This window comes from Bemisia tabaci, chromosome 4 (assembly GCF_918797505.1).
Source record: "Bemisia tabaci chromosome 4, PGI_BMITA_v3".
Lineage (NCBI taxonomy): Eukaryota > Metazoa > Arthropoda > Insecta > Hemiptera > Aleyrodidae > Bemisia > Bemisia tabaci.
The window spans coordinates 28,304,080-28,320,540 of NC_092796.1; the positions used below are offsets into that span (position 1 = coordinate 28,304,080).

Consider the following 16,461-nt stretch of genomic DNA (forward strand, 5'->3'; position numbering starts at 1 on the left):
CTATAGATGATATGGCAATTTCTGACATTTTCGGGGCTGCATCACCCGCCAACGTTGGCAAAAAAAGATGAATGTTGCGTTGTCGGTAAGAAATACACCGACAATTGACCGACATGAGTGTTGTGTGTTTTGATAAAATTCAGCAGTTCTTCAGTTTTCGCAAATTTTAATTACATCTAATGCTTGCAGTTCAGTGAAAAGTGGCTTCCAGTTATTGTTAACCATCTCATTTCAAGTTCATCATTTAAGAAAGTAATCCTTATCCGTAGCTGAAAATGGCAGCAGAAATTCCAGGAGTGTTTGAGAGCAGTCTACAAGACTTCGTGAAGAAATCCAAAGTCCTTGTCGTCGGAGCCGGTGGTATCGGTTGTGAAATTCTCAAAAATCTTGTTCTCACTGGCTTTAGTGACATCGAAATCGTAAGTTATCTTTGATATCTCCAGAGTTTAGTCCTCCCCAAACCTATTTATCCAGACTGTAAGTTTGAGACCGAAAGTATTAGATCTTATTGACGTGAAGCGTCGAGGTGGTACGTCCATTTGAATCGTACACTTTTTGTGTACACATGCACCCAGAGTTGCTGTAGTATGAAAGCTGGGCACTAGCACTCTTCAAGATTAGCTTTTCCTGCTTAAACTATCAGCTAGTCCTCGGGTTTTACCTCTTTTTATCTTGCCCATGACCCGAGCAGCCAATTGAGCCCAAGCCAAGTACATGCCAGATATTTTAGATTGAAATCAGAAATTAGAATCTGTCTTATCACAAAACCCGTCGATCGCTTACTTTAATTAACATCTCCAAGGCCCTAGCCTATTAAAGCTTGCGCAACACAAGTTCCGAGCTGTTTCCTCTTGATTTTCATGCAAGATAAACTATTTCATATACCTGCGTACGGTGGCAGCGCCATCATTGGTCAATCTCTGATTACTATCAAGCATGAACTATGCAGTTAATTGCAGCCTCAAGAAGTAACAAATTGCAGCCTTAAGAAGTAGACAATTGCAGCCTCAAGAACATTACTTATTGATGTTCGATTTATTTCTAAACAGATAACACTCGGATACGAAGTATTGATGATATACTCCTCCAAGATGAGCAGGCACACAACTGGTCTCAATGTAACTAAAAGAGCCGAGATTAAGAGCAAGTGTCACTACCCATGACTGTAAATGTATGTACATGAGTGTTGGTGTCTGTTCCATTACAGTTTCTATCATTTGGTTCTTGTTTCTTTCAGATTGATCTAGATACTATTGATGTCAGCAACTTAAATCGGCAGTTCTTATTCCAAAAGCAGCATGTCGGAAAATCTAAGGCCGTGGTAGCAAGAGAAAGTGCTCTTAAATTCAACCCATCAGTTTCAATCAAAGCATACCATGCCAGTATTATAAGGTAGGTATTCTTGGCTCCAGTCATTTCATTTGTTACTTGGTCATTACAAGTTACATTTCATTTCAAAACAGGTTTAATTTGGAATTCTTTTATTCTCAGTAGATTTTTTACAGTATGAATCTATTCCGTATAATTTTGCTCAAATTGATGATCTACCTTTTGCACCAATTTTTTGTTATCTTTTCATCTTTCTCAACTTCTTTTTTGAGTTTACTCCTTCCTTGTTCTTTGAGAGATAGATTTTTAACAGGTGTTCATTTTACACCTGTTCTTGTGTATTTATGGAGCCCTGTCCATAGCGTCGGCACATGTGAAACTTCTGTAGAGGAAAAAATTGTCACATTCCTGCTGAGTCCGTCAGCATCTTCTCTCTCTAGTAAGCAAAACAAGAGAATTTGACAGATTAGCTGCATTCTTTTCAAGGAGTCCTTACAGGAAGTCTTGCAGCATTTTCATTCCTACAAATTTACATTGTTTTGTCGTATTTTTATTACCATCGCTTGGCTTGATTTCTTTATCATCATTTTTACCTTTTCAGCCCTGACTTTGGAGTCTCTTTTTTCAAACAATTCCAAGTCGTCCTCAATGCACTAGACAATCGCGCAGCACGGAATCATGTGAACAGAATGTGTCTAGCTGCAGACATTCCACTCCTTGAGTCAGGCACAGCCGGATATGAAGGTCAAGTTGAACTAATCAAAAAAGGAATGACGAAGTGTTATGAATGTGATCTCAAGACAGCCTCCAAAACATATCCTGGTTGTACTATCAGAAATACCCCTTCAGAGCCAATTCACTGCATTGTTTGGGCCAAACATTTGTTCAAGTAAGTACAGCTCATCAAGTTTTATCTTGACCAACGGATCTTAGTCTTAGTACATATTTATTTTTTCATCTTTTAATCGAAAATTTATCGGAAAATTTTTTTTTTAAAAAAATGTCTTAAAGTGATTCCTGATATGTCCATCTTGTTTTTGTATCCAATTTGTTTCTGATGTGGACCATACTTGTGATTAGCCTCTAAAATGTTACTTCCTACTTTCATAAAGTGAAGGTATTAGTCAGATCTCTTACTGTCTTATCTTACAATTATTACATTTGTCAAAGTTTTCTTGGATCAGGAATAATATACATTAACTGAAGTGTTTCATCTATTTTTCTCTTTATTCTATCTTTTATTTGTTTATCTTTGCAGTCAGCTGTTTGGAGAGGATGATCCTGACGAAGATGTCTCCCCTGACACCGCAGATCCGGAAGCATCAGGTATGTATATAAAGCAGCCTTTAAAGGCCATGCAGAAATGTTGTAATGCTTCAGGAGAGAGTCGATTTGCCCTTTCGTATTTTTACGAAGCATTGGGCGAGCATACAGAGACACTTCAAAGAACCCCGTTCATTCTTATGGGAAATCCCCCCCCCAGTAAAACCTGATGAAACTTTGATATGTTGCTCAGTTAGTCATTCTGATCAAAAGCTCTCTCGGGCCCAAAGAGATCCCATGTGCGGTTTTCGAGATATTTGCCATTTTATATCCGTTCACGCCTCCTCTCTCTTCTTCTTTAAAAATTGAAGGAGCTGTATGAGTTGCATAAGTTTTTATACCTTAATTTCTATAAGAAGGAGCCCTGAAAATCAGATCAATGTAATTTTAAAAGAAATCTAATACTTAATTGCAGAAATTATTTTGTTTACTGTACTAGAGTAGCGTTGTTTTCTTCTCCTTGTACCATGTCTGAAAGGAGAAAATACTATTCCTCTTAAGTTTTTAACGAGAGGTCAAAATTTGAGTAAATATTCCTTAATTCCTTTTGTTTTAAGTACACTAATTTCATTAAGAATTGAAAGTTATTCCTCGGTCCCCTTTGCCTCCGTTCTCATGACTCACATTTTCTCTAATTTCGGTGTTTCTGTTTCAAGGGAAAGCAGGAGATACTGCTCTGAACACAGAGGCCAACGACACTGGCAACGTCATCCGGGTCTCCACACGAACATGGGCTCAGTCTTGCAATTATGATCCTCAAAAACTATTTGATAAATTATTCCATGATGACATCAAGTATCTTTTGAGCATGAGTAACTTATGGAAAACTCGCAGACCCCCAACACCTCTTGTTTCAACTGAACTTCCGGATGCAGGTATGTTTGCTTCCTAGTCTCAAGTACCCTGTCAATTATGTATGTATTAATATCACCCCTGAATTTTTTTTTGGAGTAAAAGGCAACCTCAAGATGTATGCTGTTTACTTCTACAATAAATTGCCAAGTTCAAGGGTCGAAAGCTCACACCTTATCCTTACCTTTTTCTCAATACAGACCCAATCTTGATGGAAATAAAATTTCTTGCCTACTGATTTTCATGTAATTATTTGGCGATTTTGACAAGTATTTCTTCAATTTCACTGGCCCAAGTCTCTTTAAAAAATGTCAAAAATTTGCAGACTAATAATTTTTTGTCACCAATGATATACCAATCTATGTGTTGTGAAACACAAAATTAGTTTTTTCACCCCTAAGTAATAAAATAAATATCAGAAGAAAAAAACTTTTGCGCGCTTAGTAGGGGTTGAATCCATGCGTTTGTAAAAATCAGGTTTTTTCCAATAATCCCTGTTTTTTCCATTTACCTATATTAATAAGTGTCTTTACAATTTTACAGCCGCTGGAAGTAGTAAAGAGGAAGATTCAGGATTGAAAGACCAAAGATGTTGGAGTATTGCAGAATGCTATACTGTTTTTGCAAATAGTTGTAAGCAGCTCAGAGAACAGTTCGCTGTGAGTAATTTCATGAGTCTAATTGATCAGTTCCTTAACAATTCATGGCCCTTAAAATGTGCAATCTTTAAAATAAAAGTGCCAAATTTAAAACAGTTTACCAAGTTCATCCTGTTCTATCGAAGAGGAAAATATTGTTTCGCTAATTTTAATACTCAAATGCATTATCTTAAATGCCAGTAAGAAGCTGCATCTGAGTAATCGTAAGTCCATTTAGTTGTGCAAATGAAATATGGAAGCCTTCTCTTCATCGAACAATTTTTTAATTTCATTTGATAACCTTGAAAGCCTGACTTGCCAAACTCTATGTTTGATCATTCTTTAACTTACGAAAATTTCATTTTTTATTTTGCTTCTGGACAGTTGTTAAAAGAAGGCGATCATCTAGTTTGGGACAAAGATGACAAGTATGCGATGGATTTTGTGGCAGCTTGTGCCAATATTCGAGCACACATCTTCGGGATTACCCAAAACAGCCGGTTCCAGATTAAATGTAAGTACTCATTGTCCATGCAACTTTTTACTCAGGGATGCAGAAAATGCCGGATTTCACACCCAGGTGGGTGTAAGAAATTGTGGAGGGAGGGAAAATTTTTGAGGATCAGTAACATAGTAAATTTAGAAACTTGAAAGATTCTGCGCCCTATCAAATTCCAAGCAAATGAACTCAACCTTGTTGAATTTATTTGTTTTCTGCCTAAAGGTCTCTGCTTTGCGTCTCTCCAGACCTCCCGAAAAAAAGGACAAACCACGTTGATCAAGCTTTGAAGTATTATTGCATACTCTTTTCAGTACAATTCATGCAGAACCTGAAGCATAAAATGAAGTTTCAAAACGACAACTCTGGAAATTTGAATAAAACAATTTAAAACATGCTTTAATTTTTGTTGCTTGCCCTTAGAATATTAGTATTTCCTTTTAAAAAGTAGAGTAATCATTCGAATTTGGCTCAGATGAGATATAATCTTTCACCACATTCATATTTAGTTACCTTGATATCTAAGTAAAATTTTACCTAGAATTTAATGTATTTATCACTCATTTCATTATAAAAATTCAATTTTGCGATGTTCCTCAATATTTTTAAAACTCTGATTTGTCATTACTTGCTCTCTTGTAATTTTTAGCAATGGCAGGTAACATCATTCCTGCTATCGCCACCACAAATGCAGTTATTGCTGGGCTAGTTGTCCTTCATGCCCTCAGAATCCTAGAAAACAAATTGGAAACTTGTGTACCAGTTTATTTGCGACTGAAGCCAAACCACAAAGGACATGTCATAGTTCCAGAAAAAGTTTTTGAATCTCCAAACCCCAAGTGTTATGTGTGCTCTGCTAAGAGAGAGGTGGGTTTTTTTTTCTTTTTTGTTTTTAAATTCTGTGATAAAAGCAATGAAAATAATACCAGTCAACAAATTAATTTGAACTCCTGAAAACGGTAGTCACCTTAAACCAGCCTTTTCTTCACTGAAAACAAGGAAATTTTGGCGTTGCTTGAGAGGGCACTATTGTTTCAAGAGTCAGACTTTCTTTCAATAAAACTATTTACTCTGCACTAATAACAAAGAATAGTTACTTTAATATGGTCTTGACATCAAAACTTTTCCATGTTGAAATTGTGTATTTTTAAGAATTAAAAACTGTTTAAAAATTTAACTTCCTCGAAGGATTTTTCTGTGAAGAAAGATCAGCATACCATCCTTATTTAATTAAGTCAGTCTTCTTTTTTTATCCGTCTTATTTGTTTGAATCTGAAAACGAATTTTTTGCCATTTCAGGTTATCGTTAAAATAGATATCGAAAGAATGACTGTCAAACAGTTTGAAGAAATAGTCCTGAAAAAAGCATTGAACATGCATGCACCTGATGTCACTCTTGATGGCCAAGGGGTTGTGCTCATCTCAAGTGAAGAAGGTGAAACAACATCAAACAATGCAAAAACACTCAAGGTACTGAAGTCTTACAACTGTAATTTTTGCATGGAATCAACATGAGCTCAAAATGTGCAAGTTTGAATCATTTTTTAGATCATGGCTCATTGTTAGTATTATTCAAGAAATAAAATCAAAGAAAATTCTCGTTAACTGAATGCTCTCTCTACTTTTAAAAAATTAAAGAATTGAAAATTCATTTCACTGAGAGCAAATATGTCAGTCATAACCATCTCATCCTGAGAAATCATATTAAAGCCAAAACGTAACCCTGTAAAGTTTCGCACACGACCCTACATCCCCTCAAACTGGCATTGCTTTTCCATCCATTCTACTTGCATACTCTTGCATGCTTACGTAAATTAGATTTTATTTTACTGACGCCTCCTTTCTGAACACAGGAACTTGGTTTGCAAGACGGAAGTGTCATAGTTGCAGATGACTTTTTACAAGACTATGAGCTGAGGATCAGTATCGTTCACAAAGCCTATGTCAAAGATCAGCCCGAGTATGAAGTCATTGCTGCCGCTGAAGATCTGGTTCCTAAACCTATTCAAGAGGAAGAAAAGAAGAATGGTAACTGCTCTTATTCTAATGTAGTATTTCATGGTAGCCACCCATCAAACACAGTTTTAGTCGTTTAAAAAAACTTGGAAAGTTTTTTTTTCAGCTTTTGATTTTAAAAAAAATGAAAAATGCAGGCACACTCATTTTTTATGCACACTCCAAAAATGGATTAAAAAATAAATGGTAGTGCAAAAGCTCCATTTCAAGCGATAAATGGATCGCACTTAACTAAAAGGAACCAGCGCTGATCATTCTATTGATTAATTTTTATTTTTTTGGAATTTGCTTGAGAAGTATATGAATAGGTTTCATTTGTCTCCAGAATTGTTTGGGAGGAGAGTTCATTCAAAGAATTTGTAAAATACGTAGATGTTAGATATGCTTAAGCTTTATCCTACTTTATCTAGATGATTCTCTCATTAGCTCTAGATTTTGAAGACGTTTTTCTTATTTCCCAAATGTCCCACTCTGCTGCAAACCTTGATTTTAACAAGAGAGGCTTAGTATTTTGTGGTACCTTTTTAACAAAGTGTTAATTTAACCAAATATCTGACAGTGCCCTCAGATAAAAACTCAATTTCCCGTCTTGAAAATCATTGATTGTTAAATTGAATTGAATTGGTGTTACAGGTTCTAAAAATGAAGATGATAATGTGATGCAAGTTGATTTGGAGAATGAAACCAATGACGTACGGAAGAGGAAATCTGACAGTGATGAAATCCCTACGAAGAAAGCCAAAGTGGATAATCAGGATAACGGTTATGCTGATGACATCATCGTGCTGTGAAATCCATCAGCCAGTATTACATGTTTTCTCAGTGCGGAAATTAGCTCTGTATTCATTTATTGTAAGTTTAATTTAAATGTTCCAAAAATCTGAATTTTGTATGTAATTTCATGAAAATCGTAAACGTACTTTTTAATGAGCGAGGGATAGGGCTCGCCGTTTGAACTGTGAACTGTATTTTATGCCACCCTGTTATATTTTTTTACTGCCTTGCTACATTCAAAGTTGTCCTGAATGTGTTTGAAAATGAAGCGAGCAGCAGGTAAGTGATACATTTAAGCTCATGTTTTGAGAGTAAATGAAGAAAGATATTTTCAAAACGTAAAAATTCCTGCAGAAAATGCTTTCTCTTTTGTAAATGTGCATTTTTTTTTAATAGAACCTGTGTTTCAACTTCACAGCATTCTTAAATTTTCTCCACGTTTCTCCAAAACTATAGAAGAACAAAAATAAAAAGAAACGTATCACTGTAACCAACGTACGTCCAAAAGACTGAATGAAGGAAAGCATGTGTAAGCAAAATCTGGCAGGATCAAACCTAGTCCTTGCCTTAGCTATCAACGTAAGATACGCAAAATTTAAATAGTTACAGTGATTCAGCTCTATGTCCATTCTTTTTTTTTCTTTTTTTTTTATATCCCACCATGAGTCTGTCTAATTTTTCTGTTCTTAGAGAGGAACTTAAAATCCTTTCAGATTTGATGTATGACGTTCTCAGTCACATATATGTTGTTTGGTTAAAAGTAAAAAATAAGAATTTTTCTTATTTGGGTGCAAATTGTAAATTAAAATACAGTACTTAGACTTTTTCCAAATGGTGATAAAATTTTAAAATTCAAAACAATTTTGAATATGCAAGACTGCACGTGAGTATTGCAAATTTTAAAATGTTATAATCGTAGTACGAATCCTCTGCAACAGAATCTTATAGCTTTCCATCCATGGCCTTAATATAGCTCTAGCTGTTGACTGTATTCGTAAACTTACATCTACAGCTCTTCAATGCTTTAACATATTTACTTAAAAGTTCCTGTTCTATCTCAGCCGTTGTTTAAATTGATAGGAATCATATGGATAAAAGAAGAAATATGACTTTTCGGTCCCCTAATTGTGTATGAACATCATGAAGAAGTACATTTACAGTGCGAAAAAATGTAAGGCCAAGGATCCAAGTTTCCAACAGATCCAACAGACTCATAAATAGCTGAAGGCGCCTAATTTCAGAATCTTCATGAAATATCTTCAGCTTCTCTTATAATTTAAGCTCTGCTTTGTCTCTTTCTTACCACTTGATACGTATTGTATGTAAGTAAAGCGTTTGGACTTAAACAAAGAAAGAGCCTCTTCTTATACACCTTGAATCTCAAGCTCAGAGGTGAAGTGATCATAGTTAATTTATTTTATTTAGCTGTAACTGATGGTGAAAAAACGAATTTTTTTTCTTTAAAAAAAAAATCTTAATTTTTGAGGGATATGAGTAAGGTTTCTAAGGTCTCCACCCCTGCAAATTCTAATTTCTGATCAGTTAGGTACCTCAAAGTACACAAATTTAAGAATATATTGTCTCAACCGTCCAGAGATGAGCTTTGGTATCCCGTCAAAAATTTGAATTTATTTTCTTTCTTATCAGCATTCACCTACTTTTTCTTTGTCATTTTATTTTTACCTGTGAAATTTTTTGAATGTCAAAATTGTTTTATCAGTTGCACCACCTAGTTTTAATTTTTTTCCAACAGCCACTAACTAGGCTTAATTTTCCTTCTTGTTATCGATTTCTCACCTTTTGAAGTAAGACCAAAATGTGAACTGCTCCTAATTAAATACATAAGTTTTCATCTGCCAAACTATCTTCTTTTGTTAAATTTTACCCATCTATCTTTACAATATATTTCATGTTCACTAGATCTAAACTGCTAGGGAAGTAAGTAAGCAATTAAGAATATTGTAAGCACCCCAACAAGCTGAAGGTTTTTTCAGTGTTTGTGAAATTATTCAGGCTTTCTTCTTTTTTCATTCAAAAGCCAGTCAAATCTTCTGTCTACTTGTCCTTGTTCAGCTTTCCTACAAGCCTTTAATATGGAAATTGGAATTTGAGATTTGAAAAAGCCTGGTATCCCATGAATTCGAATCTAGTCATTTTTTCTTTTAAATCAATAATCAAAAAATCTTGACCCTTATATATGTATAAATAATTTTTGACCCTCGACAAGATAGATCAGAATATTTAAAACAGAATTGAATTAGAACGTAAAATCAGCAGTTAAACTTTATGTACTTTCGACATTGGAACTTATGGAGGGATAAGACTTATTAACACCTTTCCTTGTTCAAACTTTGAGTGCTTTGGCTTATTCCACAGATGGTCATAAGTTTTGGTATCATTCTCTAGAATTTTGCCATAAAAACTTCTAAAAATAGGTCGAAATACCTAAATCAATAAAAATACATATTGGGTAATCTGGATGCATAGTCCTTCAGGGGACTACAGTAAATATTTTATTATTCACATTGAACATGTAATATAACAATTAATAAATTTTTGCATACATAATAATATGGTTTCTAACAATAAGAGAGTCAGTTGCACTGTACACAAAAATGATGCAATTTCAACGAATTTGGTCAAAAGTTGTACTGAAATATTGTTTCAATTTCATGTTTTACGAGGAGAAGAAACATTTTTTTGGTTAATTGAAACTATTGAAAGGTTTAATCAGAGATTTATTTAAGAGAAAGGCGACACCCCTCAAGTTTGATGGACAGAATGCCCTCTAATTTGTCTTCCTTAGGATAGTGATTAAGTCCAAGTAAGATTTTTGGGACAGGATCAAAGGCAAGCAAACAGAGGTACTGCCCAATGCCGATTCCAATATCGACTGACTAGCACTGTCTCTAAGTCTGTGATTAACAGTTCTATTGAATCTAAAAACGCCTTAATGATCCAAGTTGAAGATAATTAATCTTATTATATCCTAACACGGTATAATCCTTCTTTACTACATTTTTTTTATCAAGATTTATTAGAGGTGCATTCGCAATGGGCACATTAAGAGTACGCTGAATAAGTTAACACGTTTTAGAGTGCAATTGAAGATCCTTTATTTTGATTCTAATACTTAGTATCTAGTATCAATGCTAAACTGAGGGCAGCTGATCTTCTGTTGCACTCTAGAAGAGCATGAACTTATTTTGCGTTGACTTAACCTATTAATAATAACAATTCGATAGTCAACCAAGCAACTTAACATTTTTCTGAATTTTCAAACATTTCTTCACTAATGCCTCTAGTTCGAATTTTCCTAAAGAAGAGAATGCCTGGTATGAAATGTTGTTTGTTACTTCTTTCAGAGAATATTTAGACAGCATATGCTACGACAAATGAGCGAGTCAAATGACAATTACCTAGATCTAACAAAAAATTTCAGGATTTGCTATCGCTCTTGTAAAATCAGCTACGTATAATTTACTACTAAATCATGAATATCACTCTTGCGCCAGGTACAAATAATCCACAGAAACATAATTATACATTATAATCCGGAAGAGTCCTGAGCACCGAGATGACATAGCTGTAGAGAGCAATTAAGTACATTTTCTTTCATTTTAGCAAATCAACTAGATATGAACATTAAAATCAAAAATGAAGACGAATTGAGATTCTTTTATAATCTATAATTACAAAAAAATAAGGGGGAAAAATTGGACCATCCACCATATGTACATACAGCACTTTGAGAGTTAAAATAACCCTGCATGCTCTATTGCTCTGTCACGGATAGGATCCAATCTGATAACAGCGCAAGAGGCTATGCTCAGCTGGTATGCAATTCTAACACTCATAACTAGAGGTAGATTTTAGGGTAGGTAACTAAAACCTTTGATGGAAGAGATCAAAATTTTGCAAGTATTGGTGTGCCACTGGAAAAAGAGGAGGGATGGTATGAGAGACAAAAAAAAAATTATTTTCTTTTAGTACAAAGAATAGTGAAGAAAACAGACTGTGGAAAAATCGGAGCAATATCCTGGAATAACATGAAATACTTCGAAAATACATTCCTCAAACAGCCAAAACGACTGTCATAAGTGATAAGTTCAGTTTGATGAAAAATCTTAGCAATTTTGTGAGAAATAAGTAATCTCTCACTGGGGGACGTAATGTCTCACATTTTTTCTAAACTAATTATATAATAAGGAACATTAATTATTTACTTAAAATGCAATGGAAGAATGTTTTTTTCTGCTTGAAAGAATTCATTAAAACTCTTTTGAATGAATGGCAAACACATTTGTGAGAGGGAACTCACAGAGACAGCATGTTTGCAAACTACGCACAATTAAAATTGACGAAGAACTGAATTTAAATTTGATAATTATTCCACATTTAAATACTTGATAAACTAAGAGGTTTTTAAAGTATTTTGACATATACTTAAATTTTCAAAAATTTGCTCCTGAGACAAAAATTTTCTCATCTAAAAAACTCATCTAAGCAGGCTTGATCTTCATTGTACCTACGAACTTGGTATGTTCTTCTTTTCTCAGTAGGTACACACATAAGTAAAAGCAACATGGAAAATAATACACGGTAAAGAAAGAAAAAAAAAATAGAAAACACAAAAGCTGCCTGACAACTTTGAGATTCTCATTGTTGTTATTTTACTCAGCTTCGCTCAATTTTGCATGACAAAAAGAAAAGAAAAATACTCACAGATGTGATAAATAACTTCTCACTTTCATTGGAGAGACACAGTTTTCAGAGGGTTAAAATCTAAGAATCGTGGCTGTAAATTATTAAAATATCTCTTGGCACCTTATCATCCTAAAGTCTTTATGCAAGCTTTTGTCTTTCTAAAAGCAAAGAATTGTTAAGTGCATGACGTTGAGTCCGGGTGCATATGGTATTAAATTTCCTCTACTATTAAATAATAGGTTAGTTAAAGTAGAGACACAATAAAGCATCAAAGGAATGATCATCAAAATGACTTGATATCACTTTATTTCTTTTTGCGCAAAGCTTCTCGTTCAGAAATGTCGATGGTCGCCAAATTCTTACAAGCTACAAATCCATGAACTAGGGAAATGAAGGTTTTGAGCAGAGCGATGGGGGCACTAACGTAGCATATCAACTTGAATAAGCTGAGTCCGGCAACTGGAAATAGATCAGAAAAGAAGAGAATATTAGCCAACAACTAAAAGATTATCAAACTTGACGGCGAGGACTCTGAAATTGTTATAGGAAGAATGGCCCTATTTATATGTGGAATGTTAATTAGGTTAATGGTTGATACACAGTAACTGCAACAGAAATCACTGAAATTAAGTCCAATCCAAGATATTAACATTTTTATCCGGTAGGAGTTACGAAAAGAGTGAATGTCCCATTCACGAGAAGTAGAGTATACTTGAATCCAAACGCACAACTCAACTGTTTTGACAGGCTTCTCAAAAAGCATATTCTTTCCCCACTCTGTATTGTTCAAAGTCTGAACAATGTGTAATAGCTGAGCCTAAGTGCTAAGATTGAGATTGTCATGTGTTCATGCTACAAATACTGTTATAATAAGGTTTAGTATGCAATTTAACTCAAGTCAATTATGTTTTTTTTTATGGGCAGGAAGTTTGAATTTAAACATCGAAAAATGTTGATATCTCGGTCAGGAGTTACTTAAAGTAATTTTTGTTGTATAAATCGTGTGCTTAGTATGTGAAATTTTGAAGAGACAAAATGTATCACACTGCTTAAATTTGCACCTAGTCTAATAGTCCATTGACTTAGTTTGGGTTGGCAACTCGTCAAATATGCATATCTTGGAACCAGCTTTAAAGCCTGTTTTCAAATACAGGCACATGAAATTCTTCATTTTGAAACAAACCTCAAAAGCTCCTTGTAATGCGTTATTGCTCAGATAGAGAAGATTATTATTCTGAGAATTATTATCAGGATGAAATGCACACTTACCAATGGGGCCTGTGGTGAAATAGAGACAGTATAATGAAAGATAGAAGGCTTCATTGCCTGCGCACATGAAGAAGAGGACGGGTTTATTTGTGTAGTAGATATTCATCAAATAGTTTTCAGACATATCGATCAGCTTGTGACTTGTTTTGCCTTGAAGAATTGACCTACAATCCAGAGCATTTCATTATAAATCAAAAAAGCAAATGGAGCACAAAATCCAATTCTAGGTATCAAGGTGATTTTATTTTATTAGCCCATTTCCAAATACTGGCATGCCTGGAAAGAAGCGTGAGAACCATAGTACTAAACTGAAAAAAGAGAAATTTAAATCTGAAGAAGCTCTTCTCTTTGGTTTTCCGATGCTAATTTGGTCACAGCTTCCTCTCTATAAAAAATTAATGTAGAAGTTTGGCTAGTTCATTTTTTGCTTCAATCGTAAAAACCAGTGAAAAATCGAGTGAAGATAAAAAAAGGAAAAATTTCTCATCATAGAGTGTTATTGCTCAGCACAATAAAATAACTATAACTTAATGTCCACAGGAACCAATCGCTTGATGTTTGTAGAGGCTGAGTTAAAAATATTTTACAGAGCCTTTGAGGATTAAGAAGTGGAAAAAAAAGGAGAAAAAACTTCAGAGGAAATGTAAGTTTGGAAATCCAATATTCATCATTGACTGTAGGGCAGGGGTACAAACCATCCTTTCTCCCTCCACCATTCAAAAATTTAAAATTTTATTATGAGTTCAGAAAAAAGGGAAAACTGAGTCTCAAAGTTATATTTTTCCAGTAGATGGTTACATGGTGGGCTTCAGCAATTACTATAGCTAAAGCATGTGTTGAGTGAATCAGAATGTTGAGATTTATAAAGTTTTATCCGTCCACATGCGATACTTGGTAGAAAGTGCAAGAAAACAAAGACATTTTTAGTGCATTACACCATGGCTTTGATTAGTTCTTACAGTGTGCAGACAAATACTTACGTGTGCAGGAAAATCCAGTGGCAGGAGATGTCAATCGCTAAACTCAGTTGAAACCAAAACATGTACTTCGGATAGAAGTAGCTCAGAGTTAGAATTAAGCATGATGTCCCTATCCGATCTGTCAACTGATCCAGCATTGCTCCAAATTTTGTACCTATACCAAAATACAGAGATCCTGTTAAGCTTGTTTTTCAAACATTAGACGGCTTGCTTTTTATTAAAAAAAATCATTTATTCAAAAAAAATTCTAGCTGTTTTCTATTTGTGATTATAGAGATATTTTTTAAGTGTTCAGATCCCTGCACACAGAACACAAACAAAATACACCAAAACAAAACAAAAAGTCTTGGAAAAAGAGAGAGGAGAATACCATTTAAAAATATCTTTTAAACAATGGTCCATCCGTTTAGGGAAAAATCATCGGTATTTAAAGATGAAAGTAAGAGAAAATATTTCCACGAATTTTTCTTTGACTCTCCAAACGGCCAAAAATCACATTGGAATCTTTTTTTTTTTTTCTTTCTTTTTACTACTTCAAATAGCCCTCAAGGGCTAATCCCACGCTTTAAGTCCCATCCCCCTTCCGTCCTACTGAACCAGTCCCAGAGTCTTTAGAGATGAGTTCTCAATCAAATAAAATTAATACAGATTTAAAGACCAAAAATTTGTTAGTTATGTTCTCACTGTTTAAAAAACCTGATTGTTTGTGAGATTTAGACAGTATGCCTTTGAGCCTCTAGATTTTAGAAATTCATTCCAAACTAAAGAAATCTTAATTTCTTTCCTTCTGAGCCATGGACACCCTTTGCCTTCCTCAAACATGTCGCTGGTTTTGAAAGGGAAATTTATTCTGATATTTCCCTCATGGATCGGGTCATCAATGCCCTAACCGAACCAACTCATGATGGATTTGCCATATCCTAACATTGAGCAAGACTGATGATGCAATTTAGTGAATTCATGAGTGCATGAATAGCCACATGGCAAATGACACGAGCAATGACATACTCACTTTGATTGAAATAGCGAGCAGCATGACCATCAACAGCATCTAATAATCCACTTATCGCGTAGCACCACACAGTGATTGGGAGACTAATTGGCATGAAGTAAAATGAAATAATCGCCAAAATCACCCGGGCATAACCTGAAAGACAGAAAGAAATGTCACTTCCTCAATCCATTCGCTCATCATCTAAAGACAAGATTGCCTAATAAGAACGGAAATGTTTTCAAAACTAATCAGTTCGTCATACATATAATTTTACCCAGATTTTATTAATCAAATCTTGAAACTGTTAATTTTAAGTCCTAGTGTGTGGCAAGCTGTTTCCTCGATTGTAGATTTGACTTGGATAGGTAGTGGCTGCTAATTACTTAATTACAAATTTCTCTTAGAAAATGGGCCTAGATTTCAAAAGTAACTGATGATTTAACTGACAACACATTATTTTTTGTGCATCCTAAGATTCATTTTCAACTTCGTAGGTGTGTACTTACATCGAGGCCTTCAACAAGCCTTTATGGAATTGAATGCGGACAGCAGCAGCATGACATGGTGTTCTGAAACATGTAGAGCAGAACACATGCAAGACCATTGCTGTTTATTACATTTGAACAAGTGATCGACTTACCGATGAGATTTGGGACGAACAAAAAGACATTTTCCGTCTCACTCATGTTGAAGGATATGCCTCTAGTTCACAACTTTGATTTGTTGAAGAAATGCAAGGAACTGATTACAGAAAAGGAAATGCTTTTTGACAACTAGGTCAAATGGTAAATTTCAGCCTGTTTTGCACAAAATGTTAGAATATGAAGTAAAATTTAGGGATTTTTGCTGAAATCTTATAATGCCACTGATAAGATGATTGGATTAAAATGTAAACAAATTATTGATCACACGCAAACTGAAGAAATAAACGGAGGTCAGGGTAGTTGAACCAATCAGAAGCTCTAAAACGAATGTATTAGTCTTACGTCACAGAGAAATATCGGGTCTCGACTTTTTTGCATTCAAAATATTGAGTTCGGTAAGTAAGGTTACTTCTCTGTTTTGAACAATCTGTGTTAT

At 34.7% G+C, this 16,461-nt stretch overlaps 2 protein-coding genes across 3 annotated transcripts; one reads left to right on the forward strand and one right to left on the reverse strand.

Moving 5' to 3' along the window:
• Positions 1–116: 116 nt before the first annotated feature.
• On the forward strand, positions 117–9,292 carry LOC109035562 (Ubiquitin-like activating enzyme 2). Its single transcript, XM_019049240.2, has 11 exons — positions 117–419; positions 1,238–1,392; positions 1,931–2,218; positions 2,588–2,655; positions 3,309–3,527; positions 4,048–4,163; positions 4,527–4,656; positions 5,291–5,508; positions 5,941–6,111; positions 6,495–6,669; positions 7,291–9,292. The coding sequence occupies exons 1-11, from the start codon at positions 276–278 to the stop codon at positions 7,446–7,448; spliced, it is 1,842 nt and encodes a 613-aa protein (XP_018904785.2). The 5' UTR covers positions 117–275; the 3' UTR covers positions 7,449–9,292.
• A 610-nt stretch (positions 9,293–9,902) lies between these two features.
• On the reverse strand, positions 9,903–16,284 carry Pis (phosphatidylinositol synthase). Of its 2 annotated transcripts, none has more exons than XM_019049323.2 (5): positions 16,022–16,284; positions 15,400–15,534; positions 14,388–14,541; positions 13,408–13,571; positions 9,903–12,597 (listed from the first exon to the last, which is right to left on the reverse strand). In XM_019049323.2, the coding sequence occupies exons 1-5, from the start codon at positions 16,065–16,067 to the stop codon at positions 12,443–12,445; spliced, it is 654 nt and encodes a 217-aa protein (XP_018904868.1). In that variant the 5' UTR covers positions 16,068–16,284; the 3' UTR covers positions 9,903–12,442. The 2 variants fall into 2 exon arrangements, with proteins under 2 accessions (XP_018904868.1, XP_072155716.1); XM_072299615.1 differs by lacking the exon at positions 16,022–16,284 and adding an exon at positions 15,888–15,956.
• Positions 16,285–16,461: the final 177 nt, after the last annotated feature.

Bases quoted from the DNA above. Each gene is read 5' to 3' on its own strand.
- LOC109035562 (XM_019049240.2), top strand. From the start codon at position 276: ATGGCAGCAGAAATTCCAGGAGTGTTTGAGAGCAGTCTACAAGACTTC. The intron at 3,528-4,047 runs GTATGTTTGCTT...ACAATTTTACAG, and splicing joins AACTGAACTTCCGGATGCAG to CCGCTGGAAGTAGTAAAGAG. The intron at 6,670-7,290 runs GTAACTGCTCTT...TTGGTGTTACAG, and splicing joins AGAGGAAGAAAAGAAGAATG to GTTCTAAAAATGAAGATGAT.
- Pis (XM_019049323.2), bottom strand. From the start codon at position 16,067: ATGAGTGAGACGGAAAATGTCTTTTTGTTCGTCCCAAATCTCATCG. The intron at 15,535-16,021 runs GTAAGTCGATCA...TCTGTCTTTCAG, and splicing joins GTTCGTCCCAAATCTCATCG to GTTATGCCCGGGTGATTTTG. The intron at 14,542-15,399 runs GTGAGTATGTCA...ATTTTGGTATAG, and splicing joins TGCTCGCTATTTCAATCAAA to GTACAAAATTTGGAGCAATG.